Source organism: Xenopus laevis, chromosome 5L (genome assembly GCF_017654675.1).
Source record: "Xenopus laevis strain J_2021 chromosome 5L, Xenopus_laevis_v10.1, whole genome shotgun sequence".
NCBI classification, from domain to species: Eukaryota; Metazoa; Chordata; class Amphibia; order Anura; family Pipidae; genus Xenopus; species Xenopus laevis.
Window position 1 is genome coordinate 18,028,934 of NC_054379.1, and position 24,170 is coordinate 18,053,103.

Sequence of the window (24,170 nt, forward strand, 5' to 3'; positions counted from 1 at the left end):
TAAAGGAGAACTAAACCCTAAAAATTAATATGGCTAAAAATGCCATATTTTATATACTGAACTTATTGCACGAGGCTAAAGTTTCAGCTTGTCATTAGCAGCAATGATCCAGGACTTCAAACTTGTCACAGGGGGTCACCATCTTGGAAAGTGTCTGTGACACTCACATGCTCAGTGGGCTCTGAGCAGCTGTTGAGAAGCTGAAGCTTAGGGCTCGTCACTAATTATCCAGCAGAAAATGAGGTTGGTCTGTAATATAAGCTGATGCTACAGGGCTGATTATTAAATTCTGATGCTAATTGCACTGGTTTCTGTGCTGCCATGTAGTAATTATCTGTATTAATTACTAATCAGCCTTATATTGTGACATTTCTATTCTATGTGTACTGTATATTGTGAGTGGGTCCCTAAGCTCAGTAAGTGACAGCAGCACAGAGCATGTGCAGTGAATCAGCAGAAAAGAAGATGGGGAGCTACTGGGGCATCTTTGGAGACACAGATCTTTAGTGCTAAAGGGCTGTGGTTGCCTTGGGCTTGTACAGAAGCACAAAACATCATGTACAACATTTCTAGCTGCTTCTTTAGTTTAAAAGCTTTAGTTCTCCTTTTAGACCAATAAGCTCATAGGAGCAGGGCATTCTTACCATGCTAAGAAATAAAGAACACCAGACCGTGGATACAATTTCACTTTCAAACTGTACAATGTATTCAGTTTGAAAAGATTTCCTTTGTACATGAACATAAAAAATACTCTGTTCTCTGAAAATTCAGAAACTCCTCTCTACATCTAGCTCCTAGAACGACATCATAATTATTATATCTCCTATATGAAACAACCCAATACACAATCTGTACAAGATGAACGTTGCTAGGATACACGCGTATGCAGCTCTGTGCAATTAGCGGTCGCCAAACACCCCTCCCCCCCAAAAGAAACAGGTCTTTTTTGTTTAAAATGAAAGTAAATAAACGGCATTGAATCGAGTTTATAAAATGCGACCAGTGAAATCTATAGGCAAGAATAACGTTGAAAATCAAGTTTCTTGTTTGCAGGTGTCGAGCAGTGATGGGAATACTGGTGCTGCTGTACCTGTTTCAACTACACCTGAGCAGTATCGAGTTTAGGCAGGTATCTTGTCGTCAGGGATTTAGGATTCCATTGAGCAAGTGAAACAAATGTGCCGTTATTCTATATTTGTGGGACAAAGCACCAGCAGAGCAGCACTGAGAATTCCAACCTTAGTGATGTGCCGCGCTGTTTTGCTAGGTACCAATCGGATTGCAGGATTTCACTGTTACAAAAGTAATTCATTTTAAATAGTTAAAATGGTCGTCGGCTTAGTAATGCTTTCTCGTTAATGAGATGCAAGGGGTTCTCCTTGTCCAAAAGCAAAGCAGAGTCACTAGCTGCAGCACAATCACGCTCAGTCTCTGTTGGTGTTATTGGCAGCAAACGCATGGAGGTTTCCCATCTGGCTCAGGCCACTCTGAATGTGAGCAACATGGATCTCAACGTTATTCTGGAAACTGCTGCAATAGTAAAAAAAAAAAAAAAGGGGGTCAAGTTTGGGAAAGGAGGACAGAAATTATGGGAAGGCAACAATAAGGTGCAGATTGATCAAGTGTCGAATTGAAATTTTTTTATGGTCAAAACTGTAAAATTCGACTAGGGAGTTATTCAAATTTGATTTGAGTTTTTCAAAAAATTTGAATGTCAAGATTTATCATACTCTGGCACTTTAAGAACTCAAATTCGACTATTCGCCACCAAAAACCTGCCATATTGCTGTTTAAGTCAATGGGAGACGTCCAGGGATCAATTTGGAGTTGTTTGCAGCCTTCCTGACATTTGACTTTTTAAAAATTTAAGGTTTCTGGTCGATCCTATTCAAAAATTCGATTTTTATAATAAATTTCGATTGGTCGAATTTTGAGTTCATGGGAGTTTATATATAAAAAAAAACAAAAAAAAAAAAACACATGAATTCGAAATTCGACCCTTGATAAATGTGCCTCCCAGATCAGTGAAGAACAATAGGACACATCTAGCTACAAGGAGGTAGTCTTTAATTGAATCTGTTTTACAAGGATCCAGTCTTCTCTGCTGGGAATGGGACCCGTACCTGATATTGGAAGGTTGAATCGAGCTCTTTATGTCATTTATTGAATCTGTTAAAGATTTGAACTCAAAGGAATTGAGATCCCCTCCTTCTGCGAGGCACTAAAGGAAAAAAGCAGAAACACAAAGATGAAGCTGAAATTTCAAGTATGGGTGACCCAGCTGCACACAAGGAATCATGGGAGTTGTAGTCAGACAACAATCAAAAGGCTGGATGTTGTCTGTAAAAAAAAATTCTACATATTCATGCTGTTATAAAGTTATATTTATTGTATCATATTAAAAAACACATCAATTACCCCACATGGAGCCTAATGCCTTTTTATTTTTACCCAGCACAATGGAGAGGAGATTGCCTATGACAAAATGCTGGGTAAGCATGAAACACGTCACTAGAGGTCTCGATTATGCTCAATTTTGGATCATATCTAATATAGATCCTGCAGCCAACAAACTTTTTTTTGACTATGACTGTTGTCTGTGCCTTGCAAACAATACCACTTATGTAACAATAAATGAATACTGATAGGGGATTTGTGGCAGGAGGGCACACTCCTTTGATACATTGCAACACAATTTTTAACTTGAACCTCTTGAAACCCTAAAGGGAAAGTGGGAAGGGGATGTGAGGGTATTGGATGATGAGGAGTGGGATGAGCTGCTTGCCTCCTCACTATCAGTCTCGTTAAACTATAGAGATCGTATGATAGAGTCCTGCGCGGGTCCATTTTTTGGAACCTGTACCCGCAACCTGCAAGCCTCAACCCGTACTCGCAACCTGCAAGCCGCAACCCGGACCTGCATTTTTACCAGCTTGGCCCCGCTACCCGACCCGCAAGTACGTTATCTGCAACCCGAACCCGCTGAGCATCAAGAATCAGGAAGTGTGGTCATCGTAAACTGGAAGTGACATCATTGGAAGTAGAAGTGATCAGAATAAAGGAGTAAAGAAATTGCTATTGAGAAGACCCACTGCCCGACCAGCAACCCGCAGAACCGCCAACCCGCATCTATACACGCACCCGGAACTCCTACCCGCAACCCGCAGGGTACCTCAGGTTTTTGAGGGCAACCCGCGGGTACCCAATCCGCTGCAGGACTCTACCGTATGATTCATAGAGCTTATTATTACCCGGCTGAATTAAACCACATTTTCCCCACACTTTCCTCTAAATGTCCCAGGTGCCATGCACAACAGGCCTCACTCGCGCCATATGGTGTGGGAGTGCACTGCACAGACACAATATTGGGCAGGAGTTCTAGATAACCTGGATGAAATCCTAGAGATACAATTAACAAAACGGCTAGAGTGTTCCTATTTGGAATTGGTCTTATGACACCTTTACCTATCTCCAAAGCATTTTTATCAGAGAATGCCTATTCCTAGCTAAAAAAGCTGATAACATGAAAATGGAAGGACCCCATTACCACCCACTGCCTCGCCCTAGAGAGCCGCATATACAAGAACAGAGGCAGTAAAAAGTATCATAAAATTTGGGACAAATGGTTGGAATGGGTTGTATAACTAAACATTATCTTGTACTTACCCGTGTAGTTTGGTACTGGGATGCAATATGTATCTAGAACAGTATGCTATGATGTTTACCACTTATATATCAAATATTGGTAATTGTGATGGAACCCTCCGGTATTGATTAATGTGGCAAACTGTGTGTAACTGTTTTCTTTATGACTTTAAATAAACCACGCCTGAATTTAAAAATAAATAAATAAATGAATCCTGGCTCAGCTGTAACTTACTTTTATTTGCAGCAGGACAGCAGTAAGCCTGGAGATGAGCTCCGTTACACTCTCGTTCTGTACACACGGCTGCCCTGTGGATGAAGTATTGGCTTTCCGCACCATTTGCCGGGCATCCTCCTCACACCGCTGACTCATGCTCGTTGGCTGATCTGCCGGCTGCAGCCCCTGATCTGGAGCCAACTGATGAAAAGACAGATATTGCAATGTGTAACTGACCAATGTGGGTTTTATAAAACCTACTTGTATAAAATGAATCTCGAAAGCACACAAAATCACTAAATGTTCAGAATTATTAAAGGGGAACTATCGCAAAAATGAAAATTTATTATAAGCTTCATCATACTGAAATAAGAAACTTTCTAAATACAATCAGGTAAATATTCTGCATTGTTTCTGAAATAATCAAATGTATCTTCACTATCCCTCTCTCAGCATCTGTTTCTCCTTATTCTGTCTTCATGCAGGAGTTGGGTGTCAGTTATTCATTGACAGTTGGATCCAATATATCTTATAGGGGGTCTCCTTTTGCCTAGAAGATGTATTAGAGCTCACTCAAATAACAGATTCCAGTACAAACAAAATCTTGCATGTAGAAAGAGATGATGTCTGGTGATTTCAATAGTGAACTCTAATACATCTTCTAGGCAAAAGCAGCCCCCCTATAAGATATATTGGATCTAACTGTCAATGAATATCTGACACCCAAATGCTGCATGAAGACAGAATGAAGAGAAACAGATGCTGAGAGAGGGATAGTGAAGTTAAATTAGATTATTTCAGAAATGGTACAGAATTTTGAATTGCTTATAATCAGAAAACTTCTTATTTCAGTATGCAGAAGTTTATATTAAATTTTCATTGTCGCTATAGTTCTCCTTTAAAGGGGACATTCCCAGCATCCCACAACACAGACAAGTCTGTCCAGCTATCAGGGCAACTATAGTGTATCGACAGCTGAAGAGGGACAGCTTGCAGATCCTACAGGGGCATAAGAGCACAACAGATGGACGCACCTCATAACAGTACTGCTGAACCTTGTGCAGGACTTTGTTAAGGTCTTTATTGAGTTGCTCCAGATCCAGGACAATGGTTGCGTATCGCCTCTGAAATTCTATACTAATGGGAGCAGAGTAAGATTTCTGCAGGGAGAGACAAGACATAAGCATGTATATGAAAATCAGTACATTACAGTATTACAATGTTTTATGACAAGCATTTTGCCTTTATATTCCCTTTATATGCTACACTCGGCCATATAAAATTGTACAAATTTTGTGTCTCTCACTGAACCTGCAATGTATAAAAAGTAAGGGGAATTATCGCAAAAATGAAATGAAAATGTAATATAAGCTTCATCATACTGAAATAAGAAACTTTCGAAATACAATCAATTACAAATTCTGCATTGTTTCTGAAATAATCAAGTTTATATTCACTATTCCTCTCTCAGCATCTGTTTGTCTTCATTCTGTCTTCATTCAGCAGTTGGGTGTCAGATATTCATTGACAGTTAGATCCAATACATCTTATGGGGGGGGGGGGGGCTTCCTTTCCTATCAGATGTATTAGAGTTCACTTAAATAACGGATTCCAATACAAACAAAATAACTGCCTTTTGCACAAATTCTGCATGTAGAGAGACATGATGTCTGATGATTTTAATAGAGTGAGCTCTAATACATCTTCTAGGCAAAAGGAGCCCCCCTATAAGATATATTTGATCAATCACCTGACACCCAACTGCTGCATAAAGACAGAATGAACACTAACAGATGCTGAGAGAGGAATAGTGAAGATAAACTTGATTATTTCAGAAACGGTACCACATTTTTAATTGATTGTATTTAGAAAGTGTCTTATTTCGGTATGCCGAAGCTAATATTAAAATTAGAATTTTCGGGATAGTTCCCCTTTAAGCATCAGTATGAACATGACAAAACGTGGACTTACCAGTTTCTCCGCTTCGGTGTTCAGTTCCCGTAACAGCTTTATGTGCTCTTTCTTGATCATGAGGATCTTGGATAGCCTGGTCTGCAGATAGAAGGGAAGCGTTTTACTCATAGTCATGGCTCTCCAAATGACAGTACAGAGTGAGTGACTGACCATGATAGAAAAAAATAGAAAGAACCCTGCCTCGTAATTGTACAGGAACAGAATAAACACAACAATTGCAGTCATATGAAAAAGTTTGGGGACCAGAAGTATTATTTAACCTCTTCTGAGGCAACTGGAGAGGCTGCAGATGGGTTTTTGCCTTTCAATCTGGAACAGCTACACAAGATTTACTTGGGTGAAAGGTTAAACCTGATGAAAAGAAGCCCTTTTAAAACTTTGGCTACAATATAACTTAGTCTACAGAAGTACATGTTATCTTTAACTGTCTTGTAGATATGATTCCTATTTATCTGCAGAAGATGACTCAAACATGAGAGATTGCAGCTGCCGCTTACCACCTGGACGAGAAATTCAACTGGGAAGCCTCCTATAGTCTCGGTGTCTGTGCTGGACATCTTTGCTTTCCAAGGGGATTGTGCCAGTAACGGATCACTCTCCTAAATAGAGGGGGGAACACAGTACAACAACATTTAGGGGATGATTTATTAAAGTCTGCATGCCAAAAACGCTAAAAAAAAATTGAGTTTAGTGTAATCCGAATTTTTAGTGGTAAAAAAAATCAGAAAATCCGGCAAATCAGGCCTGCTCAGGTTGTCTGTAAATCAGAGATCGAGAGAAGTGAGAGGTTTTGGAAGCTTTTGTGGTCAGCGATGGAATTAGCTCCAAAATCCAACCATTTCAGACTTTTAGGGCAAAAATTCAGGCTTTTTGGGAAAAAGCCTCAAAAAAACAAAAACAAAAAAAATCAACTCTTCTGATTTCCACTAGATTTTGTTGTGTTTGCCCCCAATTCGATTAAATCTGGATTTTTTAAATGAATAAATAAGGCCCAATTGTGGATCTTAGTTTCGTGGACATTTCTAATCAATATAATAAGAAAAAAATCGGACTGATAAATAAGGCCGCCATGTGCAGCAAAAAAGGAAAGTTGTAATCAACTCTAAATTTTAAACAATTAGGCAGGGGGTGCAATGAGGCTGTGACCACAAATTGAATACAAAGACAAGAGGTCCTCTGCACTCAACCCAATATCAATATATTAAAGGATGAGTAAACCTTAAAAATAAGTTAATGTAAAATTGATGAGAGTGTGATTCTAAGCACTTTTGCAATGTACATTCAATATTAATTTGTTTTAAATTCCAAGATATTAAGGATACATGTTGTATTTACATGAATGAATTTTGTTCCAACAACGGCACCTGCTGGTCATTTTCCCACCAGTCTGACCACCAAGTAGTCAAGGAAGTTGTCAGGAGAAAGAAATAATAAAATTCATTCATATTAACAGTACGTGTTTCCTTTAAAGGGGTTGTTTCACCTTTGAGATAACTTTTAGTATGATGTAGAGAGTGATATACAGAGAATTTGCAATTTGTTTTAATTTTTTTATTATTGAAGGTTTAGGAGTTATTTAGCTTTTTATTCAGCAGCTCTCCAATTTGCATTTTAAGCAATCTGGTAACTAGGGCCCAAATTACCCTAGCAACCATGCATTGATTTGAATAAGAGACTGAAATATGAATAGGAGAGAGTCTGAATAGAAGGATCAGTAATAAAAAGTAGCAATAACAATACATTTGTAGCCTTACAGAGCATTTGTATTTTTAGAAGGGGACAGCGACGCCCATTTGAAAGCTGCAAAGAATCAGAAGAAAAAGGCAAATAACTATAAAAAATGAAAACCAATTGAAAAGTTGCTTAGAATTGGTCATTCTATAACACAAGAAAAGTTACTTCAAAGGTGAAGCACCCCTTTAATATCTTAGTATAAAAACAAAATAAATGATGAATGTTAATGACAAAAGTGCTTAGAATAGCACCCTCATCAATTTTACAGTCACTTACTTTTAAGGTTTACTTATCCTTTAAGGACATGAAGACATATTGCTCTTTAGGCTACTAAAAAATGTCTTACCGTTTAAACAAAGTAGGGATTGTTTGTCCATTTATTTCAATGCATTCAAGCTTGTCCAATATGTCAGTCAGCTCCCACCCCTCCCAGCTACAGTCAGGTGAGCCCAGTGGTGGCCAATAAAAGGGCTAACATTTAGGAATTTTAACTTTGAAAGCAAGCAAGTTGCAGGTAAAACTTAGTCCCTGTCTAAAACATACAATGAAGCAGTAGAAATCTTAATGAATCAGATGAATGTTGAGTGTAGCACTGACCAGACCAGGGTTGACTGACATATTTGGCCAGCAAGAGATGAAATATATTCAGACTTGAAGAAGAAATGGAGGTGCATTTACCATTACAGGCGACTGGATGGCTGGAGTGTAACTTGATCGTGGGGGAGTCATGAACATTCTGGGGGGCCTTTGCTTTTGTCCAAAGGCAGCCATTGGCATTGTTTCATGGGGTTCGTTGCTCTGTTGAAGATGAATAAATAATATCTGTGTATTGATAGCTCAGTGCTGCTAGACTGGCTTCATTTAACAGACAACTAAACACTGAACAGAGATGCATTTTGTCACCGTTAAACTCAATTAGTGCTAAAACACACTGGCCTGGCATAACCTCTAGTGTAGAGCAAAATCAAATATACAGATAACCGTTTGTATCTGCAGGTTATACATTCTGCCTTTCATGTTTATATTCTTCCCTTAAATATCACCAAGTGGGAAGGATGCAGCCAAAGCGGAGGTATGATTAGTACTATTATAGGGTTATCAGTAATATAATTGTAATATATCTCTGCCCTAGTAAATAAGTCATAAGAGCAGTGTGAAATATTGCTTCTTTAGGTCACAGATACTTGCACTGGCCAGTACATAAATCTTTATTCATGCATCTCACTTGCATAATGCGATGACAGACACAAACTATACTTTATTACAGCGGCCACCCAGTTATCTCTACCTTCTATGCATGTCATATCGCTGTCCCCTTTCCCCATTCTTTGGTAGTCAGTATGCACATGAACTAGTGTTTCTGCATAACTGTTCTCTTAATGGTGAGGTGGACATGAAAAAGATAAAATTTTTTAGAATAGTGGACTCACTAGAACTTCATAGTCTGGTATTGTGTGGGTTCCAAGTCCATTCCGGTCAAAGGTGACCCTGTATGTGTAATTCTGCGTGTCTACAGCATCTATTTGGCCAGTGAATAATCCATCATGAAGACCACGCAGTCGAGCTGTGAAGAGGAAAAAGCTACGACTTTAAAGGAGAAAGAAAGGCTAGAATTAAGTAAGCTTTATGAAAAAAGGTCTATATAAATACACCAGTAAACCCTCAAAATAATGCTGCTCGGAGTCCTCTGTCAAAAGAAACACAGCAATTCTTTCCTTCTATTGTGTACACATGGGCTTCTGTATCAGACTTTCTGTTTTCAGCTTAAACCTCCAGGGCTAGGGCTCGAGCATGCTCAGTTTGCTCCTCTCTCCCTCCCTTTCCACCTACCTTCTCCCTCCCTGCTGTAATCTAAGCCCAGAGCTATAAATTAGCACTGACAGACTCAGACAGGAAGTGATATCACACCAAGTTAATATGGCAGCTGTTTGCTCTAGAAGCTCTGTTTGTTAAGGATGTTAACTCAGGTATGGTAAAGCATACTGCAGAATAAATATAGTGTTATAGCTTGCGCTATTGTGGCTAATCTATTGGCAATAAACTGCTTAGGTAGCTTTCCTTCTCCTTTAAGAGAAGCTTTCCTTCTCCTTTAAAAGATGTACTTCCTACATGGTACAGACAGAATGATGGGTGTGGGATGGAGAGGGATTATTTCCAGTGTCACTGGTTCATGTTTTATAAGATTACAGTAGGGGCATCACCTGTAACCTTGGTTCCAATCACCAATGATAAAGGGATTTCATCTGGAAGATCTTTGAATTGTGACACGTCTGCTACCTTCCTTTGCTGTAAGAGTCTTATTTTCTGCCGCTTCTGCTCCAAAGCAGATCGTTCCTCCTCAAAAAACGCAGCAGAACATCTGGGGATACATAAGCACAAGGTGAATTCTTAGATCATTAACACAAATGCTGCTCAGGAAGCTGTGACGTGTACAACATACATTATATATACTGTGGAGTTTTTAAGAGAACAATCCTTACCTTCGTGGCTTCCCCATTAGCCGCCTAATTTTCCCCCATTCCACTCTTGTTAGTTTTCTTGTCTTAAGGTTTGGAAAAGATTCTTTTAGGCAAACACAAAAGTCATTATCGCCTTCAAATAACGGCCTGTTAATAAAATATGTATATATATATTTGAGGAAGGAATTCCCATACAAACCTTACTTCACAAATTACACAAATCCAATGTCAAAAATGAAAATGAAAATCTATTTGTGAATTTCCCTTATACAAACAAATGGAATTCCACCCAAAAACTGTGACAATTAAAGAAAATGAGTTCTAAGCATTTTTCCAGTAGGCATTAATTACACCTTTTCGATGGTTTAAATGTACAGTATTTGTAAATGTAACTGCTATCGAAAGCAGTGATTGGCTGTTTATATTTTCTGCACTAAAGGTTTTTACTCAAGCTATGTTACAGAAGCCAGCTAATAAATAGACCTTAATCGGTTTCAAGAATCACAACCACAGAAGAGAAAGGGATAAACAAATAATGATTTCAATAACAATTACATTGGCAGTAAAAGTTTTTCCTTAGACAGCACAGTATGAGTGTATAGCCACCGGTATGCACAGAATACTAATTTTCTGTATATTTGTATTTATATAGAAAAAGCAGCAGTAATCCTTAGAATATTACAGGGCCTAGTTTAGAATGCAAACAAGGACAGTTTCCTCTAGGGGTTTCAGCTTTTAAAAACATATTTGTGCATTTGTGTGTGGTTGGGGACTGACAATGTAACTAGAACATGGACTGATGCAAAAGAGGGAGAAAAAGGTCACATTTAGTAATCTGTTTCAACAAAATTGCCCTTTAGAAAAAATAATTCATGGAGAATTGTTGCTTTCTGATCCCAGTAGAAATCAGTAGGAAAGGTCTGTGGATACAGCATACAATGCTAAATATCAGCTGGAGATGGCTAAATATGAATATGATGCCTTTTGTGTCTTGCTTACACTGACGGCACTTCAAGTTTTACTGACAAACCAACTCACTCCCTCTAAAGGAAAAGTACTCACTTGTCTATATTTGAATAAAACCACTCGTATATACACCACTTGTGAGCTTTGGGCAGTTTCAACAAGTTCCGTAACCTGTAGCCGATTTTCTGAGATGCTTTCTTCACTGGGGTAGTCATTGTAACGTTGAACTTCTAGATGGAGGGAATGGAGAAAGCATTATTCAGATACTGCTCAGTACAAGACTGGCCGATTTGTAACTTTATAAAAGTCATATTTGGATGTCAGGGTTAAAAAAAGCTCCCTCGCCAAACATTAGATCTCACATATCATTAGAGAATCTGTTAAAACAGACTTCTGAGGAAGTGGCTGTTTAAGGTCAGGAAATGTGTTAAGCTTGCACCCTAGCTGTATTATTTTGCACCAATGTGTTTTTAAAAGGGTTCAATGAAGCTTTTGGTTTATACAAATACTGTATGTAATTTATCTGCTTGAGGTGTATCATGCTATACTGAGGTCTGTTAGAACCATTAACAATATTAGCTTATGCCAGAATACATTATGTAGATTGTCTGATCATTCACCTCATTCCTAATGGGTAATGACCTAGCATTTACATATTATTCTCTAATATTCTCTAATTTATAATAACTGTACCCTTGTTTGTAAATGATGAAGACTAGAGTGGATGTCTAGCATAATAGACAGAACACAACTTCCTGCTTTTCAGCTCTCCACCTCTGTTAGTCAGTGACTTTAAAGGACAAGTAAACCTTTAAAATAAGTGAAAAGTAAAATTTATGCAGGTGCTATTCTAAGACATTCTAAGACATTTTACCACAAAGTAGTAAAGGAAGTTGTCAGGAGAAAGAAAGAGGCTGCTCTGATGTTCTTATGCTTAGAAAAGATGTGAGAAAGGTTTCTATTTTTTCCCTAAGCAGAAGAACATCAGAGCAGCCTCTTTCTTTCTCCTGAGAACTTCCTTGACTACTTGGTGGTCAGACTGGTTGAAAAATGACCAGCAGATGGTGCTGTTGTAACAAAATTCATTCATATAAACAGTTCACATGCCTTAATATCTTTGCATAAAAACAAAATAAATAATGAATGTACATTGCAAAATTTCTTAGAATAGCACCCTCATCAAATTTTACATTATTTTAAAGATTTTCTTAAAAAAAGCAAGAGTTATAAACCATGAGACCCCCCCTCAAGTCACTGATTGGTTATTGCCTGGTAACCAATTGTGGAAACCAAGAGAGCTGAAAAGGAGGAAGCCTTTATACATTACATTTAAAAAAACAATTTAAATAACTATATTGAAAACATTTTTTTTTATTTTGCACAGCCTATTTACCCAGTTTATTTATTTTTATACTGAAGCATTCCTTTAAGTGTTATATAATTGCAATACGATAAAATTGTTGTATGCTTTCTTTTAACTGGCACTAGGTGTCACTGTTTTTTGTAACATTTTCTGGCATTTTCTGCATATTCAGTGAAATCCATTTACAAGGAATTTTGTTTGTAACTCCAGGGATAGATACTGATCATACCTCGGGCAGCCTTTTCTATTCTGTGGGGAGAAACAAACTACTCAACACACAGTAGACGTGTCACATACAAATGCAGTGAATTATTACTTGCCTGAGGCACCACAGTAGTCTTTGGGTTTCTCTTGGGTGAGCGGCTAGTTAACTGGCGTTCATCCTCATCAGAGAAAAGGCGGCTACGCTTTGATAGCCTGTAGGGCTGGAAGGATGGAACAACATAGTGCATATAGTTATGACATACTGTAATACACAAGAGCCATGAATATCCTGTAAATTATATTCTTATAAACATTGCTTAGTGATGTCATCGGTTATAATCAGAGCTTAGTGATGTCATTTCTGTCACATGACTCACTGAAATGTGTGTATTATAATAAATAAAGTACCCCCTGTTGCAAAATATGAGGATATTAGAGTTCCATGACCTTTGGCCTTGTGTTTTTATATGGCCATGGAATTACTCGTTGACTTATAACATCCTTATATTTTACAAGAGTGGGGATTTTATTCACTATGTATACCACTGAGCCAGCCCAGAGCATTTCCATTAAATGAACAAATCAGAAGCTACATACCGTCTCATTGGCAGAGATAATGTTGCCCTTCCAGGTGGGGGTTTTCTGGGGGGAATTGTACTTCTCATTCCAAGTATTTGATAAACTGCCCTCTGTAAAATAAGGTACAACGATACAGAAAATGTATTTGTTTTTTATACACATGAAAAAAGCAAAAAATGTTCTGGGCACACAATTAGCTATACCCTCATAATGTCTAATGGAAACAGTATGGCAGCTCCTACCCGTAAGTAAAGATATAAAGAGAAGGAATGTTCTGGGCACACAATAAGCTATACCCTTATACAGTCTAATGGAAACAATATGGCACCTTATACCCGTATATATAAAAATAAATAGAGATAAAATTATGTATTACCGTATATGGCAGCTCAATTCCATATGTATACATACGAATACATAAAGGAGGAATGTTCTGTGCCACCATGTAAGAACTGGAGTACAGTACAGTTGGTGGTAAATACAAATGAACAATAATGATCTAGAGGTAAGTACAAACAGAGCTTGGGGAGATGGCTACTTCTTTTGGCAGTATATGGGTTGGTGCAGGAGCAAATACATGAATGGCTAGATATAGGGGGGCAGGAAATACAAAAACGGCAGAAGGAATTTCTTAGTACAGAAATGGGATCCCTTATCCAGAAAGCTCCGAGTTACGGGAAGGCCGTCACCCATAGACTCAATTTTAACCAATAATTCAAATATTTAAACGATTTCCTTTTGTAATAATAAAATAGCCCCATGTACTTGATCGCAACTAAGATATAACAAAATCAGACTATTGGGTTTATTTAATGTTTAAACTAATTTCTAAATTACAGTTAGATACATTATGCATAAAACCCCAGACCCCGAGCATTCTGGATAACAGGTCCCATGCTTGTACTGTGACCTTATCACACCCCTAACAGATAGCAGGCGCTTCTGCACATCAGGAGACCAATCAATCTCTTACCTTTCAAACTGACCAGTGCTTTGGCAGAGGAATCTGAAAAAAAAGAATGAAAACTATTCTAAACACAGGCAGATTTAATATGCAGCCCCCTCATCTAACTGCTGGAGGCAGAACTAACACATAAGCCTGATGAGAGGGTTTGTAGTGTAACTACACCCCAAAAAAACTGTTTTGAGCACAATGAAAGAAAATGACAGTCTCTCTCAATTTTCCGGTTGTGATTCTTGAAACAACGTAGCTGAAGTCACTTCTCCTCCTGGCTTCTGCTTCATAGCCTCAGGAGTCAGAACCATCACTGCAGAGACCAGGGCCACCATTAGAAATCAAGGGGGCCAGTACAACGACATTTTCAGGGCGCCCTGGGCCCGATCCACCACAGCCCCCACCCCAGATCCCACCCACTCAATACCACAGTTAAAACCACACGGACATCAGAACTGAAAAAGGTAACCCCTCCCACACAAACACGAGTTTTAAAAAGCTATTGATGGTCAGGGCCCCATTATAACTTTAAAAAAACTGTGGCGCCAGAGAACCCCATAAAAGTTTTTTTTTAAAAAAAATTGGCAACCAGGGCCCCACTATAAGTGTAAAAAAAACAAAACTAACAAACAAAAAAAAAACATTGGTGCCAGGGTCCCCCATAAAAGTTTTTTTTTAAAAAAACGTTGGTGCCAGGGCTCCCCTTACAAGTTAAAAAAATTTTTGGCCCTAGAGGATATTAAAAAAAAAAAAAAAAAAGTGGCACTTAGATTTGTATTTCCTTTTCTTAAGCACATATCTGTTTTGGGGAGAGTTCATTTCTAATGGCAGCTGCACCCATGAATCATGAAGGTAGCAGAATATTTACAAATATCTGAACAAAGCCACAGAAGTGACAATTGGATACTGGTCATGCACCGGGGTTGGTGGCAGTTGCAGAGATACAGTGGTTGGTTACAGAGTTTTATTCATTTTGTATCTATTATGTGATACTTGTTGCAGCACTTGCTGATACACTGGCAATTATCTACAGTCCCTCGAGATGTACCATAGTTCAAGCATTAATAAAAGGCTAAGTTAGCTCTAATGTTAGAGTCCATCTAATGTCCTAGTTCTAGCAACTTTTCAATTGCCTCTTTCTTTCAGATGGGGATCACGGTGACCCCAGCAACCAAAAAAGAAACTATTGTTCTGTGAGGCTTTATTGGTATTGCTTATCTTTTTATTTGGCCACTTTACTATTAATCTTCCAGTCTCTCATTGCACTGGCTGGTTACTAAGGTAAGCTGGACCCCTAGCAACCACATACTTGCTGAATCTCCAAACTGGAGAGCTGCTGAGCAGTTAAATAAAACATACAAAATGCAGACCAAATGCAAATGGTCTCATCACACCAAAAATCAAAGCCTAGAAACACAGCTATAAAGAGACAGACCCTCCATTGATTGGCTGCACCCTAGCAACAGACTACAGGACCATAACAGTGTAAACAACAGTTACAAGAGAATCCCTGACCTCTGCAGCATGAGTATATATATATATATATATATATATATATATATATATATATATATATATATATATATATATATATATATATATATATATATATATATATATATATATATATATATATAATACACAAAAGCGATGAATATCCTGTAAATTATATCCTCATAAACGGTGAGTTCTGATGTCATCAGTTATAAACGGTGAATTCTGATGTCATTTCTGTCACATGACTCATTGAAATTTGTGTATTATAATAAATAAAGTACCCCCAGTTGTAAAATATGAGGATATTAGAAGTAACCTCGGAGTTCCATGACCTGTATAAAAGCACTCGGCCTTCGGCCTCGTGTTTTTATATGGTCATGAAACTCCTCGGTAACTTAAAATATCCTTTTACTTTACAAGAGGGGGTACTTTATTCACTATATATCTACTAAGTGGGTGGTTCACATTTGGGTTAACTTTTACTATGTTATAGAATGGTTTATCCTAAGCAATTTTTCAATTGGGCTTCTTTTTTTATAGTGTTTAAATTCTTCTTCTGACTTTCCAGCTTTCAAAAAGGGGGGGGTCACTGACCCCAACTAAAAACAAAATGCTCTGTAAGGCTACAAATTTATTTCTATAGCTACTTTTTATTACCCGTCTTTCTATTCATGATCCAGTATTTTATTCAAATCAATGCATGGTTGCTAAGGTAATTAGGTCCCTAGCAACCAGGGTGCAGAAACTGCAAACCGGAGAGCTGCTGAATACAAAGCTAAATAACTCAAAAACCACAAATAATAAAAAAATGAAAACCAATTGCAAATTGTCTCAGAATATCACTCTCTACACCAGTGATCCCCAACCAGTAGCTCGTGAGTAACATGTTGCTCTCCAACCCTTTGGATGTTGCTCTCAGTGTCCTCAAAGCAGGGGCTTATTTTTAAATTCCAGGCTTGGAAGCAAGTTTCAATTACATTAAAACTAAGTATAGTGCCAAGTAAAGTCTCTTGTAGGCTGCCAGTCAACATAGGGACTACCAAATAACCAATCACAACCCTTATTTGGCATCCACAGGAACATTTCTCATGCCTGTGTTGCTCCCCAACTCTTTTTACATTTGAATGTGGCTCACAGGTAAAAAAAGGTTGGGGACCCCTGCTTTACACCATACTCGAAGTTCACTGAAAGGTGAACAACCCCTTCAATTACGCTTCATCACATTATGCAAATGAGCAGGAAAGGAAGACAAGGCGGGGCTTTATAGGTGTGTGAGCCTTTAGCAGTGATACACAAAACACTGTGCTGCATCCCACACACACACAGCCCAGAATAATCACCTCCATCAGTATCAGACAGACACAGTCACAATGGTTTGCAGGGGTAACCGGCGGTGACTGGGAAGACAGCAGCAACAGCCACACACAGCCCAATGGAGTGGAAGGACTAAGTGGCCCTTACAAAAGGCACAAGGGCCCCAGGATCCAGTGGCCCTCATTAGGGAGCCCAGCAGGGGCCCATACACTAGTCATTAATGGGAGGAGGAAGATGGGTCCTTTTTGGGCAGTGAGTGAGAAGATGTCCCTGACAGACAACACTGGGAGCTCCTCTGTGGCTGCCATTGGAGAGAAGCCCGGGGAAGAGCCGGGGATATGTCACAGACACAGCAGGGGGCTGACACGAGTAACGCTTCCTGGAACAGGGGCCCCGCTATAATAACCAACAGGGGCGAGTAAGACACTCCGGTTCCCTCCCCAGGGAGCTCTTCGCCCCGCGACTGACAGGAGCTGCCCGGCTCTCACCTTCCTCCTCTGCCAGCAGCTCCGGCGGCCGAGCATCTTCTATGTCATTCCCGGGCCCCGCGGGGCTCCTGACTGACTTCATTCGCTTCATGGCGGCCTCCCTGGGACTCACGGGCTGTGGAAACCTCCGCTCGATTTGAACTCCCCTCTCTGCGCCGCCATTCGGGCTCCGGATCGCGTTGCTGAGCGAGAACGTGACGTCAGTGGCTAACAGTGCGCGGGCTGCGTACGCGCTCCCAGCCGAGGAAGCGCCATTTTGTGCGCGGGCGAGAGAACATGGACGCGCGCCCACTGACAGGATTGATGAGAGATTTATTGCACTGCCGGCAGTATGTGGGTCTCACACAGACCTACAGCAGCTCAGCATTCAGGGCAAGGCTGCCATTAGAAATCACAGGGCCCCTGAAACAACATATTTTTGGGCCCTGCTCAGCCCACACCACAGTTAAAAGGCCACACAAACATCATTGCTAAAAAACGCTAAACCCCCCACACGCACTTTATTAAAAGCCATTGATGGTCAAGCCCCCACTATAAATTTAAAAAAAAAAAAAGCTGTGGCTCTAGGGTCCCCCTTACAAGTTAAGAAAAGTATTGGGGCCGCAGAGAATAGTAAAAAAAAAACAGTGGCAGGGGCCTGTAGAGTATTAAAATAATACTTTGATGGCTAGGGCTTTAAAAAATTAGAACTGAAGTCGTGGCTTCAGGACTTGAAGTTTGGCTCTTTTTGGGACTTCGGGTCTTTTCCGCGGCTTCAGGACTTCAAATTTTTCTCTTTTCGTGACTTCAGCAGTTTCTTGACTTTGGCTTTTCAGCGGTTTCAGGACTTTCGAAGAGGTGGCACGACTTTGGCACCGCCAAGGGGGGCCCAGATTTTTCAAAAACTACAGCACAGTCGGGCCCCCCTTTAGGCCCAGGCCTAAGCACCCTGTGCCCTCCTGATGGCGGCCCTGATTCAGGGGATGATGGGGCTTGTAGTTCATTGTAAGCGAAGGGGAGTCCCAACATCTGACAGGGTTCCCCGAGAGAATTTGTAGTATTTGGATGTGTCAATACTTCTCTAGGTTACTGGCACTGTGCATAGCATGTAATATGTCACAGTTGTATTTGGTCAAATATTGGGCATAAATCTACCCCATATTGAGAAAAATCTGACTGCACCATACTCACCTATTTATCTGGTTGTGTGGCCAAACCAATGAACTCGGGACAATATGGAATGTGAAGATGGTCAGTGGCAGATGGATCACCAAAAAAGTGAAAGTGTTTGAAAGGCATGACAATATAATGTACTGTTGCCCTGCACTGGTACAACTGGTGTGTTTGCTTCAGAAACTCTACTATAGTTTATATAAACAAGTTGCTGTTTATCGATGGGGGAAGTCATTCAAGCACAGGACACTAAGGGTAAGGGCACAAGGGCAGATTCGGGCTAGAATGAAAAATCGCAAGCGGGATGGCACTCGTGTCGCTTTATTTTCCGACGTCGTCCGAAGTTTCCTCGCGAGACAACCCTCTTGCTTAGGATTGCCTCCTGGCTAGCATCTCACCACCCTAGCAAGGAAAACACTTGCCAATCCCAAATTATCTTCTGTTTTGCCCATGGCTTCACCCTTATACTATGCTACTATTCCACAAACTTCCTAAATCCACCCTGAATTCCACACCCCGTAAGGTGCCATCCAGCTGTAACTTTTATTTGAAAAGGTGGCAACCATTGTGGCCTTTCAGTGTGTTCCTTTAATGGGCCACAGCACCCTAATGTTAACATGGGCTAACTCACCAATTTCACAGATCTTTCTGTGGCCAACATTGGTGTCATTTCCACTAACCCTAAATCATCTGCAGGACTGCTGAGAACATGCCAGGGCAATGCCATTCAGCCAATGCTTGGCCAATGTCCCCATACACACACACAGATTGGCGGCACTGCCAAGTAGAGAAACAATTGTCCCTATCATGTAAAATATACATATTTATATAATCTATCTACTCTTATTTGTAAATACTATGTAAGAAATGTACACGTGCATGCGCGTATAGCATATTATACTATTTATTTATGTGAAACATCTTACAACAAGATCTTGAAGATTTTAGAATTTTGATGTGTCTTTGAATTCAATATTTGTACTTATGTCATCCTATTCTGATGCATATGGTCATTTTCTTATTGGGGTACGCAATGCCTTTAAATTTTTGATTGGAATTGTCCGTTTCCCCTCCCCTTTTTTCCTATTGGTATTTGGGTCTTTAAATACGGACATTGTGTTGTAGTTGTTTAAGCCTATGATTAAGTGACTGAGGGACACAATATGCGTAAGGCTTGAGATGATTGTTTAAAGACTTTTCTTCTTTTAACCCAACAACTTCTTCTCTGATTTACATGTGGCTTTCTAGTGTGCCCTAAACCTCTTATTTTTCTTGTATGGATAGTCCTCTCCCTTGAGCACCTGGGCAACCAATCTACTTTGCCGAGTTCTCTACAACCAGTGGATGTTCTTATGCTTATACATATACAGTAGAAGCCCCATTTTACATATCCTGATTTTAAGTCTCCCCTTAAAATCAGGATTCCCCTTATAGATAAAGCGCAGTGCAAATAATTGATTCAATTAAATTACAATTAAAAACAAATTGATGAATCCACCCACTTTAAATAGATTAAAAATTGAGGCAATATTGTATGATAAGTGATTATAGTAACCGTGTCCAAAATTGGACAATAATTAATTAATAAAGTGCTTTCCAGTGCTAATTCAATAATTCATTATAAGTCAGGTAATGGATTATAAATTAATTGGAGTAACCGCATAAACTAGGATAAGTATTAAAAAACAATACTCAGGTTCCTGAAATCGGAAAACGAGAGAGGTGGAGTTGTCCCAAATCAACTACCTAATTCATTTCTAATCCCTGAGACACCACAAAGGCAAAGAAGGCAGAGTAACCGGGACTGTGATCTCAATTGTTAATCTAAGCCCTAAACGGTCAAGAGCTATAATGGCCTAAAAAACCACAAATCCACGGCCTCCTGTAAGTTCAGTATTGCAAGAGAAGCGAATAAGTGATCAGAGTACTAAATTAAATATCCACCATCCCTTCCATTCCCATTTAACCCGATTTTTAAAAAGCTTTTAAAAAGATTGAAGTAAACTAGATTCAAACGCCGACGCGCGTTTTGCTATACTGGCTTCGTCAAGGCGGAATAAACGAGTCACTTCCGCGTTGTGCGTCATGGGGACCCAAAATTTTATAAAGAGGCCCACATAACATAGAAATCCCTGAAATATCCATCACGTTTACCTGTTTCTTCAAATAGTATGAATAAAAGCCATTTTCTATGCTGAAATCCAGCTGTTTAAGTGTCTGCATCATTTGAAATCCTGGCAGGGAAGGAGGGACTAAACTAAACTAGACAGCATGCAGGAACTATGTAACCCACAATGCATTGCACTGTGATGTTCTTTTCCTTATTGAAATTACAGGGAATTGTGGGGTTGATACAGATGGCTGTTGATACAAAGTAACAGTAGTCAACCAGCTCAGCAAAGTAGACATATCAGCAGGAGAGCAGGGGGGCTAGGCTAAGGGAACTGTCAGAAACCATTAAAAATCATGAACTCATTTTTTTAACTTCAAAGTTGCTTGAAATTATGTTTACTTTTCTAAAAGCTTATGTTTTTGTGGAGTTCCCCTTTAAGTAATATTTTCCATGAAACAAAATGCCAACAGTGATATGGATGTAGATCATAATGGGACAACATCACTAAAAGTAGACTTCACATTAGTAAAGTATGGGCACTCCTGCTATACATCAAACTAAAAATTAACTCAAAGGTGAACCACCCTTTTAAGGATTAGTTTTGGCCAGGCACGTGGATTTGGCTGAATCCAAATCCTACTGAAAAAGACCGAATACCAAACTGAATCCTGGATTTGGTGCATCCCGAATGACTACATCCAACATTTAATTAAGATTCCAAATGCTAGTGGCAGCTGCCAGCCTGACATAACCCAAATGATAACAGAAGAACAAGTGAGACAGAGTACATTTATTGGACCATCATTATAACTAAAGGTTACAGATCGGTCTGTGGATTACAGTATTAATTCTTATGGTCACACCATGTCACATTATAGCCACTCCGTGATCCATCCCTGCCCAACGTATGTGTAGCCTACACAAAGCGTACGTTAAAGGGGAATTAAAGGCGACTATCAGAACTATACATACACACTCATATTTTGTGTAATGTTTTTTTTTTTTCTTTAATGTTTATAAACTGAAAATAAAGGGTTAACATCTGGAACATATCTGGAAGAACAATGGGAATACAAGACAGTGTCCTCAAGTCGGGAACAAGCCTTCTGGGGCATCTCGTTGTGCACTTGGCATTTGAGCAGCAGCAGTGCATGTGCAGCAATAAGCCGTCCCGTTACACAGGCAGAGGTACCGGGTGGCTCTTATTATGGCCACAGACATCTACTTGCTCACTGGGAGTTTAGGAGTCAGCTTCAGGGATGGGCCGGCAGTTCCTGGGGAGGATTAATAGAATGCAAAGTGAGAGCACTAGTTCATTTCTAAGATTTATCTACGCTGCAGGCAGGGCGATCACCACATCATCCCTCCTTTGTAGTTGAACTTGAGCTTCAGCAGGTACTTCAGGTTGACCTGAGCAATATCATACACAATATATCTAAAAGAGAAGAGGGTTAAGGAATACAAATGCTTAAAGTCTGAGGTCAATAAGTACACACACGTTAGAGTCCTGCAACAGGTCGGGTACCTGCAGGTTACCCACAAAAAAAGTGGATAGTCTGCGGGATGAAGATTGCAAGCGTCATCTACATTTCTTATGTTATATGGTCTATATTTCACAAAAATTATCTGTCCCTGTCATACTTTTGATGATGTCAGGTCCGTTTTGCAGCAACATCACTTCCTGTTTAATGGTGGACGACGGGTTACAGATCGGGTTGCAGATAAAACAGTTGCGGGTTGGGGTTCGGTAGCATATCAAAGGGGGTAGGATGCAGTTGGGGGGGGGGTCTTAAAAATTCTTATGCACATGACTAACACACGTATGTGATGATACCGACAATAGGTCTTCCATGTATATAGAGGTCTGAACAGATCCCCACTGGCTCAATAAATAGTGATTGTCTTTGGCATCTTATTACAACCCATCTGGCATTCGCCACAATCTATAGATTGCCAGTCCATGCCTGCTCTATCCTCAGAGCTCATACAAAGATGGAACTTGCCTCCAAAATGCTCAAGCAAGCGGAGGTCTGTGTCACTGCTCCATGAGCATCGAATACAAAAGCCGCCATTCATTACTATTAGGAACAGTGACAGAAGAATAGGGTCTGGACAGATGGACAGAGTCTGCCCTATGCCGTTTACTGCTGGATGACCTTATTGGACAAAACGCCCCATGTGATTTAGCCCTCCTAATGTGCTGCCTCCTAGTGGTGGAATGTATACCCCACCATTCCGGTGTCCCCAAACCTGAGTGCACACAGCATAGCTTTCTAAATATTTGTATTTATACACTACAATATAGTATTTCTCTTAATAAGTTTAAAGGCAGATCATATGGGCAAAGATCACGCTATCTCTGTACAAATGTCTGGGTGCTGCCAGTTTCCCTTACACAGTATTGCATGAAGATATAGCTTGTTCTTACAGAATATTCCTTCTGAATGATTAAGCAAGGAATTTGATTTAGCACAATCAGGAGAGTAGGACAGATAACAGCTAACAAAGACAACTATAAGACAGGGAAAAAGCTGAAAAGGATACTCATTATACAACAGGCTGGTGTCACTGATATTTGCAGAAGTTCCTTTCCCGAGAGGAACATCCACTCCATCCAGCTGTACAGTAGCTGAGGGATCTGGTGCAGTTCTACCCAAACCTAAAGAAAAGGGTAAAAAACATTGTATCATCACATCAGACACACTTCCAGATTCGGGGTGACCCCATGTGACAATTTCTGGATCAGTGCTGCTACTAGGAAGTTGAAACTTTAGGCTGGTACAATAAGTTCAATATATATAATATGGCATTTTTAGGGTTTAGTTCTCCTTTAAAGAGCAATTCCACCTCAATTTTGCATAATGAAAGAAAAAATTGCGGAGCAGCTTTCCAATATACATTTATTAAACGCTGTTTGGTTATTTGGAACCGTAATTGCTACTGAAAGCAGGGCCTAATTGTTTATATTCTCTGCAGAACTGGCACGGACTCCTGAAACAATGTAGCAAAAGCCAATGTACCAAAAGCCAGTTAATTAACAGACTGACCTGCAACATAGTTTCAAGATTCCTGATCCGATTATCAATTAGTGTCAAAGTCTCAATAGCAGTCACATTCACTTGGCAAGTTTACATTTGAAAACAGGTCTCTGTTCAGATCAGAGTAATTGATTAACCATGAGAAAGTTTTAAAGGAACAGTAACACCAAAAAATTAAAGTGCTTTAAAGTAATGAAAATATCATGTAGTGTTGCCCTGCACTGGTAAAACTGTTCATATAAACAAGCTGCTGTGGAGCAATGGTGGAAATTGAAAAACGGCACAGGTTAACAAATGGATAACAGATAACACCATTAAACAGACAGAGCTTATTTGCCGTCTTCTGTGTAACCTGAGCCTTTTCTCCTGTGAATGGCTGCCCCCATGGCTACACAGCAGCTTATTTATATAAACTATAGTAGTGTTTCTTAAGCAAACACAGCAGTTTTACCAGTGCAGGGCAACACTGCAT

The 24,170-nt window shown here is 39.7% G+C and overlaps 2 protein-coding genes across 2 annotated transcripts in view; both read right to left on the minus strand.

Annotated features, from left to right (window-relative positions):
• Positions 1–682: 682 nt before the first annotated feature.
• lin9.L (lin-9 DREAM MuvB core complex component L homeolog) lies at positions 683–17,580 on the minus strand. The gene is given in 15 exon segments (NM_001127761.1): positions 683–1,530; positions 2,124–2,221; positions 3,881–4,063; positions 4,897–5,022; positions 5,834–5,914; positions 6,334–6,435; positions 8,249–8,368; positions 9,001–9,134; positions 9,772–9,929; positions 10,051–10,176; positions 11,092–11,225; positions 12,679–12,783; positions 13,160–13,251; positions 14,115–14,147; positions 17,396–17,580. Coding segments are annotated over 15 exon segments (1,689 nt in total). The 5' UTR covers positions 17,487–17,580; the 3' UTR covers positions 683–1,424.
• A 3,855-nt stretch (positions 17,581–21,435) lies between these two features.
• The window catches only part of parp1.L (poly(ADP-ribose) polymerase 1 L homeolog), a 35,886-nt gene continuing 33,151 nt past the window's right edge, over positions 21,436–24,170 (minus strand). Inside the window, 2 exon segments of the mRNA NM_001088102.1 lie at positions 21,436–22,095; positions 23,205–23,319. Coding sequence (NP_001081571.1) covers positions 22,011–22,095; positions 23,205–23,319 — 200 coding nt within the window. The 3' untranslated portion in view covers positions 21,436–22,010.